This window comes from Bidens hawaiensis, unplaced genomic scaffold (genome assembly GCF_021521415.1).
Source record: "Bidens hawaiensis isolate Kalapana, Puna unplaced genomic scaffold, B.hawaiensis_p1.1 tig00069374_1, whole genome shotgun sequence".
Classification (NCBI taxonomy): domain Eukaryota; kingdom Viridiplantae; phylum Streptophyta; class Magnoliopsida; order Asterales; family Asteraceae; genus Bidens; species Bidens hawaiensis.
In genome coordinates this window covers 11,746-25,223 of record NW_027502244.1, presented here as the reverse complement: position 1 = coordinate 25,223, position 13,478 = coordinate 11,746, and the positions used below count along the sequence as shown (strand labels likewise).

The following is a 13,478-nucleotide window of genomic DNA, read 5'->3' as shown; positions in this document are numbered from 1 at the left end:
AATATGGTTTCCAGAGAGAATACCCAGTCCAAACTCTGAAGCCAGCATAAGCTTGATTAAAACAACATAGTTTGACTATAGTGAACAACAGGGCTTTTCAAGTTAGAGAATGCGATGAGCTAAACACAAAAGTAAAATTGCCGTCTTAAAGAAGCAGGGGTGACACAATTTTATTTTAATTTAGTTTCATTAATTAGTAGCATGTGTGGTTGTATACATGGCAAGTCACAGCCATATGAGCGGTTGACAATGCTTTATGATTTAGAAAAGGGTATAAATAAAAGTATAAAACATAAAACTTCAATATTATATTAATAAAGAAAATTATATACTTCAAATATAAAAAGTCATGCAAATTAATTTCCCATATAGAAAATAATACTCGGCCAAAAACCAATCTCCACATAAAATAATATGAAATGGACATGAAACAAGAGATAGGTCCTAGATATGTGGATAAGGCTATCTACCAATACCAAGTGTACAACCTGCCACGTCAGATTCACAGAATTGCAAATCACATATAGTATAACACAAACCTCTTAAACATTTAACCTAGCAAACCACTTCTTGTTTCTCAATCATCAATTCATCATTCACCAATGGCGGCAGTTTGCATGACAACCATGCCATTGACCCACAAGGCCACAAACTCTTTTTTCAACCCCTTGTCACTTAAGCTTTCATCTCGAAAGACCATGTGTGCACCACCGAAACGGTTGGTTGTTAAGAGTTCTTTGAAAGACAACACTGTCAGCGCGTTGACAGCGGCTGTTCTTACGGCATCCATGGTGGTTTCGGAGGTGGCACAGGCGGCGTCTGGTGTGACCCCGTCGTTGAATAACTTCTTGTTGAGCATTGTGGCTGGTGGTATTGTGCTTGGAGGGATTTTGGGAGCTATCATTGGTGTGGCTAGTTTTGATCCTGTGAAACGTGGGTGAGTGTGTGTTTGTTTGTTTTGGTTTTGTGTGTGTGGATGTGATCATGTGTAATTTGTTGTGTAAAAACTTGTGGATCTTGATTTGAATTGAAGATGATGAGCTTTTGATTTGGTAATTGAAGAGGCAGGTCCCAGCAGAACCCAGTTGGACTCGCAAGACTCACCTCAAATAGGGACGTCTGCGCTGTTGAACCCGCAAGACTCACCTCGAAGAGGGACGTCTGCGCAGTTGAACCCGCAAGACTCACCTTAGAGGGACGTCTGCGCAAAGACCAACTGGATCCGCAGGACCCACCACGCTCAGAGAGATGACGTCCTTACGCTCAGTACGCAAGCTATTCCCGTAGGAAAAGCCTCCCAATGGTGACGTACTCCGCCTGTTCCCGCAGCTGTGGATACTAGCCATCAGGGAAGGCTACCCGCACTAACAGCAAGGCTACACGCACAAGGCACTAACTCTCAAATAATTCAGTGATGTCACCTGAAGAAGGAATGAGCAAGCCGGGAACACTCCCGCCCAAAGCCGGGAATACTCCCGCCCAAATGAGCCAGTCCGTATGCTACTGGAGGATCTTTTGTACTGTACCTGCCAAGGTAGGGACAAAAGATCTGACCAAAGCTGCGACAGCTCACTGACAACAGTACGACGAGGAGCACGCTCTAGTACTTAATGTCACCATCAGCCGTTGCCTACTCACCAACCCCTGTCGTGGCACGTACATAGCCTGCAGTTGGTGGAAAAGGAATAGTACACAGCCGGCCTTGTCACTATCAGCCGCTGCCTACCCACCAACCATCAGCATGGCACGTGCGTAGCCCACAGTTGGTAGAACAGGAATATTATACAGCTGGCTGTACCTGCTTGGAAACCTACATTCGGCTATAAATACTCCAACACCTTGGAACGGTATCATTATCTTATATCTTCATATATTATCTGATATCTGCTCTAGCTATTTCTCTTAATATACACTTATATTCAAGAGCAATCTAGTCTGATTCTCACGCCGGAGGGTGGTCACAAGAAGGTACCCCCCCTTCTCAGTGACGAGCTCACGGTGTCTGTTTTGCAGGTCATCAGAAGAATAACCATCTTGCCGGACCTAACCCCTCGTGGGAAACATCTATTTAACCCCCAGATTATCCGTAATCTGCCGGGGTCTCTTAGTGTTTCTTCATTGGCGCCATCCGTGCATAAAAGCTAGAACTTATTCTTTCAGTTTTTTCAAAACTTCTGGAAAGATGGTTAAGGTTACTCCGGTGCCAAGGCCAGCGAGTGACCAAGAAACCCCGGTAACCACAACCCCAGCTAATGGGAGGAACACCGGCGAGTACACAAATTTTACGAACACTACCCCGGTTACTCAAGCCGGGGCAAGTGCAGTAAATTTTACGAACACTACCCCGGTTACCCAAGCCGGGGCAAGTGCAGTAAACAATCATCCCCTGGGATTCATTAATACCCAGGCGGAAAGACAACAGACGAGGCTCCCCCGCCAAACACTTGATCAATTTAAAGCGTGGGCGGAAGCACGTCAGAGGGAATTCCAAGCTGAGTTGGATGAACGCTTACGTTCACTCCAACAGGCTGACGAATTCAGAAGCACTCAACAGCTCAACACGAGTAATGAGTGCGAGTACTGGAACGATGATTCGGAGGAATCCGACAGCGACGCAAACCCTCGCCATAGGGCGAAAGAGAAGCGTAAGGAAACGGACTTCCAACCGAGAAGGAATTTTGGAGAAACCTTCAAACCAAAAAACGCGGGTGGAAACCCACGTGACTTCTCCAAAGCCTTTAGACCAACTGTTGCAAATGCGGGAACGTCCAAGTTTGCAAGGGACATTGCGGAAGCAATCGCTCCGAAGAGTGCCAAGCAGATGCCCAACATCGGCACTTATGATGGTATATCCGACCCAGACGATCATTTGAACAGATTCATAGCGGGGGCAACCGTCAGCAACTGGACGGAACCCACGTGGTGTTATATGTTCCAGATGACGCTGGTTGGAGCGGCTAGAGCGTGGTTTGACCGTCTACCGGTCCACCACATCTACGATTGGGCGGACTTCCAACAGAAGTTCAGCCAACACTTCAGTCAACAAAGAAAGTATACCGAAGAGCAATGGACGATACTCAACTGCATCCGAGAAGAAGATGAGTCTTTACTAGACTTCATTACTCGCTTCAACTCAAAGAAGCTGAGTCTGGGTACCATAAGCGAAGATCTTGTTCGCGCAGCTTTCATCCAAGGCGCCGAATACCCAGAGCTTATCCGCACATTGACGGGTAAAGACGGCATGCCATCCACATGGGATGCTATCATGACAGCAACTAAACGCTTTGCGGAAACGGAAAAGCAATTGGGTAGAGATCTTCCCCAGAGCACAAACCTCTACACTCAGAAAACAAGAGAAAACAACGTCCTTACCGCCCGACTAAACAAAAAGAGGAAGCTAGGCATTTGGCAGTCAAGGGTAAACTTTGATACCTCATCCAGCTCTCGCCCTCGGTTAGGCGGAAAGGATAACATGCAGTCGTCAAACCGGAACTCCAGATGGACGCCACTCACCAAAAGCGTCACCGAGATATTCGCCACCGAGAGGCTCCCATGGCCAGAGGCTCCAATTATCCGACAGCGTCCAAACGCTGATCAAAGCAAGTCCTGTGACTTCCACAGGACAAGAGGCCACACCACCGAGGAATGCTTAGACTTGAAGGACATTGTCGAAGCATTTGTCAGAGATGGTAAACTCACGCACCTCGTGGCGTAATGGACGCTAAGAAGGCTAATGCGTGTAGAACCCCAGTTGGGGAAAACACGAATGAAACTGCAGCTTCAATGTTGGAGACTACATACTGCGTAAACAACGAGATTCCGAACCAAGTGCATATTAGCTCGAAAGGGTCGATGACACTCCCATCCCATGAGCATGGAAGGGAGCTCAATTACACAGGCTGCATGTAGATCAATTCCAAACTTGTAAAGAAAAGGCCCAGAGCCACTTCTAATGGAAATGATTCTCCTTATCACATTGACGCTGATGGTCTTACATTTATACTTATGAACTTTCCACACTGATATGCCGGTCTTCACCGCATAAATAAGTGGGGAAGTCGTTGCGTGTAGACGGCGGCAAAACCCGCATAAACACAAAACGGCAAACATTCACGCAGGTCAGTTATAGGTAAAGTTTGGTCATCCCACTAAATGAAAGTGACGGTCCTACCCGCACAATCATGATAGAGGAAACTGAACATTAACCTATTGACAACCGCGCGTCGAAAGGTCTAACTTATTCAAAACACTGATATGCCGGTCTTCACCGCATAAGTAGGGAAGTCGTTGCGTGTGGACGGCGGCAAAACCCGCATAAACACAAAAAACGGCAAACCTTCACGCAGGTCAGTTATAGGTGAAGATTGGTCATCCCACTAAATGAAAGTGACGGTCCTACCCGCACAATCATGATAGAGGAAACTGAACACTAACCTATTAACAACCGCGCGTCGAGCGGTTAACTTATTCTAAACACTTAGAAAATTTCTAAGGAAAAGATGATGAAAACCTCCACGCAGGTCAGATATAGGTAAAGTTTAGCCATCCTACTAAGTGAAACTGACGGTCTTACCCGCACAATCACGAAAGAGGAAGCAAAACTTTAACCTATTATCTGCCACGTTGAAAGGTTAACTTATCCAAAGTACTTAGAAAATTGCCAAGCTAAACTTGAATGTGCATGAGCAAAACATATAAGGTTTACAAGGCAAGGCATTAACAAAGGATTTATATTCCATAAAAATTCAAGTATTACAAGAATGGCTGGGCACATACCCGCATACAAGAATATAAATCTATACAAAAACGTAAATCTATTCTAACAGTGGGAAGGGATCTAAAGATCAAGCTTCAGGACCACTCCCTCCAAACCCACTTATACCCGCACCATCAGTTGGCTGTGGCGGTTCAAGGAAAGTCTTGAGAATAGTTAGCCCATCATCAGCAGCAGCAACTTCGTTCACCTTCTACACCACCGGATGCGGGAAGGCAGCGTACTGGTTCACTGCTTGGTCATAAGCAGCTTCAGTATCCACGTCATATAGAGGGAAGTTGGAAGGCGGGATGCCCTTCTCAACAAACCCTAGACCAAGCAGGAAGCCAGCCTTTTCCCCATCCTCATGAGAAGCGTTGAGGGCTACGCTCATGGCATCGTCATATGATGTGTCCGTGAAGACTCGATGCACAACCTACAACAAGAAAAAATATATCAAACTTTTCTAAGTATAAAGAAAAGCGTAAAGACAGTATGAAGCTACGCATACCGGCGACAACGCTTCTCGTAGAAGCCACTCCTTGGTAATCAGAGCTTCTTGGAGAGCAGCTTAAGCTTGGTTACGGGCGCGTTCGGCTTCATTTTTGTTAAGGTTGGCAAGCAACACTTCCTTAGCAGCAGCCTCTTCAACGCCCTTCAGCTTACGCTCAGTATGGTCAAGCATACCCCTTTGATCCAAGATCTCTTGGAGCTTCTTGGCGTCTTCCATAGCCAAAGCATCATGAGCCTGCTGGAGCCTCTCTAGTTTGGCCTTCAGCTCCTCATTCTCGACGCGCAGAGGCTCAGTAACAGCTTCAGCCTTGGTGGCCCTCTCGGTCGCATTCCGCGCAGTTTCCTTAGCCAACCGAAGCTGTTCGTTAACAGCTTGGGTAGCCTTGGAACGGGCCTCGAGAAGGGCCTGAACTTCAACCTCGAGGGCCTTGAAGGCCTTCTCCTTTTCCAAAGCAACGGCGGCAAGCCTCTTATTCTCCTCCCGGATAGCCCGCGCCTGAGCCACTTCCAGGCTACGCGCCGTCTTTAACTTGTCGTTTTCACGACAAAGTAGCTCGACGCGCGGCTGCATCCGGGCAAGGAGAATCCGAAGCTCATTTGTCAGCCTACCCTCCTGGTAGCTAGACATGGCTTCCCCCAACGCGCCACTTGAGGCCGCGTGACGCGCCCACTCGACGCAGTCCACAGCCGTCCGAAGGGTTGTTCCCCAGCGGATGTTCCACCGTGGAACATACATCTCATTGGAATCCGACACTGCAAAGACAAAACGCGGTTAGGAAAAGATGATACAAAAAAAAGGCCAAAATAACCCTACGCACCTGTAGGGTCGACAACAGGCCGGTAGCCGCCAAACCCATCACCCGAACCTAAGGGATATCCATCCAAGAGGTCAGGCAGATGGGAAGGAGGCAGAGATTGGCTAGAAGCCCCAAACATACCTGCTGAACCGGCCGGGGACGAGGTAGTCACCGGTGCCGGAGGCACGGTTGAAGCCGCCGCGGTAGAGACCACCGGTGGTGAACTCACTGGAGGTGAACTCACAACCGTGGCCGCCGCTGCGGATGAACCTGCAGAAAAAATCACCGCCGGCTCAGTGAAAGATGCAGTGAATATGACACTGACAGCCGGCGGAGAGGAAGTTACAGTTGGAACAGTTGCCTCAACGGGATGAGCAACTGAACCAATGCTGCAAACAGGCGCAGCCGCCTGGGTCATCGCCTCGGGTAGATTGACCAAACCTACCGTCATGGGTCCAGAAACGCTCATCCCCGCTCCACTCTGGAATGCGGTAGCATCCACGCCTGCATGAAGACAAGATATTTAAATACAATGGCGGAGAGATATGCAGTTAAAGTAAATGAAGTTTATACTTACGAGTCTTCTTGAGCTTGAAGGTTCGGACAGGCGGGGACGAACCCGATGGAGCCGGCCTCTTCACGCCGGTCACCGTCGTCGTACTGGGCTGCCCGGAGGTGACAGCTGTCTCAACCTTCGGGACAGTAGTCTCACCACCAACAGGGTTCCCCGCCGCCTCCTCGCTCTCGGTCTCCGAGTCAGACCGGTTCCCCTGATCGGCGGTGGAGGCAACCTTCGCCTTACCCTTCCCGCTAGCAGCCTTCTTCTTCCTCGCGAAGAAAGGACCATCTGCGGATTCCTCATCAGAAGATGACAAAATTAGAGGAACTCCGTCAGAGGTTTGAGCATTGAGAGGGCGAGGGTTAAATAATCCCTTACCAGGCCGCGTGGCGCTCAGGATCTCGTGGCCCGGCGGGTAAACCTCCACAAACCGATCCGCCGTTTGCTCAAGGATGGGCAACTCGTTCTCATCAAGAGCACGAGTACCCATCCGAGCGGGACCACCGCTCTCCCGCGGCTGCAGAAGAGACTGCAAGTTGTTTCCCTCTGAAAATAAAAAGAAAAAGATGGTTAGAACAAAAACCCTAAATGAGCAAATAATATGAAGCATACCGTAAGGGATAGAGTTCAAACCGTATTCGAGGACGATGGGAATCTGTGGCGCCTCCGCCCCAGCATCTTTCCACACCCGGCTCATACCGAGCATCACCATCCCAGACTCCGCAAAGCGGTAAACCGGAGTCTGGATCCGGGAAATCTTGGCAAAGTTTTCCGCCTCCTGGTAGTTGGAGGCGTGAAGGTTGGGGAGTGCTCTCCCGTTCTTGAATGTCATCGCAATAGGGACGACACGGGCAGAGATGTAGAAGAACTCCCGCTTCCAAGACCGAAGACTGCTCTCGGTAGCACAGATCTTCAAACCCTTGATCCGGGTGACCAAGGTGTACCGGCCTTGGATGCACCTCCAGGAGTAGAAGGTTATCAGGAGGTCGACATGGGGCTCCACACCCAGAATGAGGCACACCCATTCAAAATGGCGGATCTTGGCGATCGCCATTGGGTGTACCTCCGTCAGGTGCACACCGTGTCTCTCCAAAACACGGTATACAAACTTCGTCAATGTGAACCTGAGATTCCCATAGATGAAGAATGCAGCATACACCCCTATCTTGCCCTTGGGGGCGTCGTACACCGTCTGGTGAGGCTCAGGAAACTCAGGCTCGAAAGGCTCGAGCATGAACTTCCTGACGATGTACTGATACTGGTCGATGGGAAGAGCACACTGGCACTCGCCAGCAGTACTCTTATCGTCCTTATCAGAAGTGGACGTCGGGTTCTCGGAATACACGTCCGACTCTTCAGCAGTAACTTCAAGATCATGAGTAGAAGACATGTTTTGAAGGATGGAAAGAAGAACGATTTCAGGAGAATGCTCGACAAAAGTTAGAGTATTCGCCGGAAATAGCTTAGAAGAAGAAGTGAAACTGTGACAGGACGCGCGCCGTAAACTTCGCAACCACGCGCCCGAAAACTCGCGCCCACGCGCCTGAAAAAGCGTCTGGAATGACCATATACTGTCACGTCGCCATAACTTCCTGCACGTCCTGAAACTGTCAGAAGAAACCGTCGGACGACGCTAACGTCCCTTCAACAGTTTGGACTGTTCTTATCCTTTCACCAACTCTTCGAATTTCAAAAAGATTCAAAAGTAAGCGGGACTATACCCCCTTACCTTGGTAACCAAGTAACCGTAAGATAGGTGCGGGTACAGTGTCAAGGCAAAACCCTTCACATACTTAGCACCCGCAGGGAATTGAAGCCAAGAATACCTTGGCAACCAAGTAACCGTAAGACAGGTGCGGGTAAAGTGTCAAGGCAAAACCCTTCACATACTTAGCACCCGCAGGGAATTGAAGCCATGAATACCTTGAAAGTAAAGTAACTATAAGACGAGTGCGGATACAGTGTCAAGGCGAAACCCTTCACATACTTAGCACTCGCAGGGAATTGAAACCAAGAAGGATCTTCTGGGCCGTGCTTGCGGAAAGGGAAATAACATCCCCGCATAGCGGGAACGTTGAGAACTAGATTGTTGGAAGCTCCAAGATGGAATTGGTTGTTTAACATAATTGATCACTATGTTTAAAACTACCAAAACCCCGTGGAGAATCTACACAAGTGAAACTCAACGCTCCCGACTTGCGAGGAGGTTACACACCTACCCGCATCATACCCAAAGATCAAGCAGAACAGTGGGAAATTCCGCACGTGACATTGGGAAACCCGCGAGAAGAATCCCCGCGGAGAACCTTAAAACTAAACCACTTTTCAAAACCCCTTGCTTAAGTTCCAAAGTTCACCTCACTTATTAACAATTCATGAGAAGAACATTAGACTGGGGGGGACTTGAAGAGGTAGGTCCCAGCAGAGCCCAGTTGGACCCGCAAGACTCACCTCGAAGAGGGACGTCTGCGCAGTTGAACCCGCAAGACTCACCTTAGAGGGACGTCTGCGCAAAGACCAACTGGATCCGCAGGACCCACCACACTCAGAGAGATGACGTCCTTACGCTCAGTACGCAAGCTATTCCCGCAGGAAAAGCCTCCCAATGGTGACGTACTCCGCCTGTTCCCGCAGTTGTGGATACTAGCCATCAGGGAAGGCTACCCGCACTAACAGCAAGGCTACACGCACAAGGCACTAACTCTCAAATAATTCAGTGATGTCACCTGAAGAAGGAATGAGCAAGCCGGGAACACTCCCGCCCAATGCCGGGAATACTCCCGCCCAAATGAGCCAGTCCGTATGCTACTGGAGGATCTTTTGTACTGTACCTGCCAAGGTAGGGACAAAAGATCTGACCAAAGCTGCGACAGCTCACTGACAACAGTACGACGAGGAGCACGCTCTAGTACTTAATGTCACCATCAGCCGTTGCCTACTCACCAACCCCTGTCGTGGCACGTACATAGCCTGCAGTTGGTGGAAAAGGAATAGTACACAGCCGGCCTTGTCACTATCAGCCGCTGCCTACCCACCAACCATCAGCATGGCACGTGCGTAGCCCACAGTTGGTAGAACAGGAATATTATACAGCTGGCTGTACCTGCTTGGAAACCTACCTTTGGCTATAAATACTCCAACACCTTGGAACGGTATCATTATCTTATATCTTCATATATTATCTGATATCTGCTCTAGCTATTTCTCTTAATACACACTTATATTCAAGAGCAATCTAGTCTGATTCTCACGCCGGAGGGTGGTCACAAGGAGGTACCCCCCCCCTTCTCAGTGACGAGCTCACGGTGTCTGTTTTGCAGGTCATCAGAAGAATAACCATCTTGCCGGACCTAACCCCTCGTGGGAAACATCTATTTAACCCCCAGATTATCCGTAATCTGTCGGGGTCTCTTAGTGTTTCTTCAGTAATAGTTGTGTAAAACTTGTGAATATCTTGCTAGTAGTGAGGTGTTTTGAGTGTATGACATAGAGTTCATTTAGGTTGGCGTAAAGCTAATTAATTAGAACTAGGGCTTTTAATATCATTCCGATTTAGGTGGGGTGACAAGGTAATTAAGGTGTGAAATAAGAGATCTTGATTATAGAATGTAAAATAGTCGTTCAAAAAGAAAAAAAAAAGAATAGCCCTGTTAAAAAAGAAAGCAATTTTTATAGCATGACTTCCCGAGTGAACTGATGATAAAACTCTCTCTCTCTCTCTCTCCCTCTCTCTCTGCGCCTTTGGCCACGGATTTCATAGCATGGGTACACGAGTTCCCACCGTGTCGTGGCTACAACACGTCATTTTAAAGCAATTATTGGTAGATGGTTTGGATTCTTTTAGGTTATCGGCGAGGCAAGCCAGAGGCGTTATGGTTCTTTTGTGAAATAAGTTTGACCAGCCGCAACGCTGAGGGTCTCCTACTTGTTTAACTTAATATTTAATTGAGTTAAGTGTCATTTTAATATCTGTGGTTTGGCCAATTACTAACTTTAATACCGTTTTTGAATTTATTGCAAATGGCTACCTCGCTTTTCTAAAACTTGCAAACTTGCAATTTTAGTACTTTTTTCTAACCCCGTCTATTTTGTCTGTTAAATTAGGGGCAAATTAGTAATTTTGATTATTTTATTTATTTTTTCTTTTGAGCCAAGTGTCATTTTCATACATGTGGTTTGTTCAATGACGCAACTTTAGTACCTTTTTTTTGAATTTATGGCAACTGAATACTTTTATTAGTATTTGATAGATAGGCAAACCAAGAGAGACATTACATATTACAATTAAAAGATCATCTCTAACCCCAAATGAACAGATCCCCCCCCCCCCGCGTGCTCATTGATCCGTCAATGAATTACGATATGGTGTTTTGCCATGTGATTCGTCAACTGTCGTTCATCTACAAGTTCAATTGATGTTATATACTAAGAGGTGCGAAATTTTGTGATTGTAATCGATGTGTTAAAGTGCAACTGATCATACCCGAACTTTTGAAAAAAAAAGAAAGAAATGCACATAAAGAAAATGCAAAAAATATGGCTAAGATGAACTCGGATCTTGAGCTACTATAAGTAAAGTGGCAATCAAGAACAAAAGGCTAAAAATATGTTATACATTTCATGTTGTTTTCATCTTTTATCATGTATTTTAGTTACCTTTTAATTGTAATGTGTAATTTGCAATGTCTTTTTAGTTTGTCTATCTATCTAAAACTAATGAAAGTATCCAGCTGCGATAAATTCAAAAAATGGTACTAAAGTTGCATAATTGAACAAACCACATGTATGAAAATGTCAGTTAGCTCAAAAAAGAAAATTAATAAAATTATCAAAATTACTAATTTGCCCTTGAATTAGCGGGCAAAATAGACGTAGTTAGAAAAAATTACTAAAATTGCAAGTTTTAGAAAAGTGAGGTGGCCATTTGCAATAAATTCAAAAACGGTACTAAAGTTGTGTAATCGGACAAACCACAGATACTGAAATGGCACTTAACTTCATTGTATTATCTTGTCGTCAAAAATCAAGTATGTTTGAAAAGTGTCGCTTCTGTTTATTCGTTTGAGTCCCTTATTCTATTTTTTTTTTACACTTTGAGGTTTTCATTTGTTTGTTTAGGCTTTCTTTTGTTCATTTGAAAAGCCTTCTTTTAGTTTTCACTGAATGAGGCTAGCAGCGACTGTCAGGCTTTTGTATTTCACTAAACAGGGCAGTCAAGGACACGTAGGATGATTAAGGAGGTGATCCCTCATTCTAGTATTCATTTACTCGACGGGGTCTCCATTTATTTGTTGGAGCTTTCATTTGTTCGTTTGAAAACTATTGCTTTAGTTTTCACTAAACGAGGCTAGCAGGGACTGTTAGGCTTTTGTTTTTCACTGAACGGGACATTCAGGGACACATGGGATGATTAAGGAGGTGATTCCCTCATTTTAGTTCTAGTTTACTAGTTGCGGTCTCCATTTATTCTTTTGGGCTTTCATTGGTTCGTTTGAAAACTGTCGCTTCTGTTTTCATTGAACGAGGCTAGCAGCGACTGTCGGGCTTTTGGTTTTCACTAAATGAGGCATTCAGGGACTCATGAGATGATTACGGATGTGATTCCCTCATTCTAGTCTTTTTTTACCGGTTTTGGTCTTCATTTGTTCGTTTGGGATTTCATTTGTTCGTTTGAAAACCGTCGCTTCTGTTTTCACTAACTGAGGCTAGCAGCGACTGTCGAGCTTTTGTATTAACTGAACGGAGTCATTAAAGACTCGAGGGGTGGTTAAGGATGTGATTCCCTCATTCTTGTCTTTTTTACTCGTTGTGGTCTACATTTGTTCGTTTGGGATTTCATTTGTTCGTTCGAAAACCGTCGCTTCTGTTTTCACTAAAGGAGGCTAGCAGTGACTGCCAGGCTTTTGTATTAACTGAATGGGTCATTAGATACTCGGGGGGTGGTTAAGGATGTGATTTCCTCGTTCTAGTGTGCTTTTACTCGTAGCAGTTACCATTTGTTTGTTTGGGCTTTCATTTGTTTGTACAAAAACTATTGCTTCTGTTTTCATTGAAGAGGCTAGCAGGAACTGTTAGGATTTTGGTTTTCACTGAATAGAACATTCAGGGACTCATGGGATGATTAGGGAGTTGATTCCCTGATTCCAGTCTTATTTTACTCGATGTGTTCTCCATTTGTTCTTTTGGGCTTTCGTTGGTTCATTTGAAGACTATCGCTTCTGTTTTCACTGAACGAGGCTAGCAGGAACTGTTAGGCGTTTTTTTCACTGAACGGGAAATTCAAGGACTCATCAGATGATTAAGGAGGTGATTCTCTCATTCTAGTCTTATTTTGCTCGTTATGGTCTCCATTTGTTCTTTTGGGCTTTCATTGGTTGATTTGAAAACTGTCACTTCTGTTTTCACTGAACGAGGCTAGCAGCGACGGTCGGGATTTTTGTTTCCACTGAACGAGGCATTCAAGGACCCGTGAAATGATTATGGATGTGATTCCCTCATTCTAGTCCTTTTTTACTCGTTGTGGTCTCCATTTGTTCGTTTGGGATTTCATTCGTTCGTTTGAAAACCGTCGCTTCTATTTTCACCGACTGAGGCTAGCAGCGACTGTCGGGCTTTTATATTAAATGAACGGGGTCATTAGATACTCAAGGGGTGGTTAAGGATGTCATTCCCTCGTTCCAATGTTCTTTTACTCGTAGCGGTTTCCGTTTGTTCGTTTGGGCTTTCATTTGTTCGTTTGAAAACTATTGCTTCTGTTTTCACTGAACGAGGCTAGCAGAGACTGTTAGGATTTTGTTTTTCACTAAACATGACATTCAGGGACTCATAGGATGATTAAGAAGGTGATTCTCTCATT

The 13,478-nt window shown here is 45.9% G+C and overlaps 1 protein-coding gene across 1 annotated transcript; it reads left to right on the top strand.

Moving 5' to 3' along the window:
- The first annotated feature begins 602 nt into the window (after positions 1-602).
- LOC143605436 (uncharacterized) lies at positions 603-941 on the top strand. Its single transcript, XM_077081543.1, has one exon. It carries the CDS (start codon positions 603-605, stop codon positions 939-941), a length of 339 nt encoding a protein of 112 aa, XP_076937658.1.
- The last annotated feature ends 12,537 nt before the right edge of the window (positions 942-13,478 follow it).

What these genes read in the sequence shown, in the direction of transcription:
- LOC143605436 (XM_077081543.1), top strand. Translation starts at nt 603, where the DNA reads ATGGCGGCAGTTTGCATGACAACCATGCCATTGACCCACAAGGCCACA.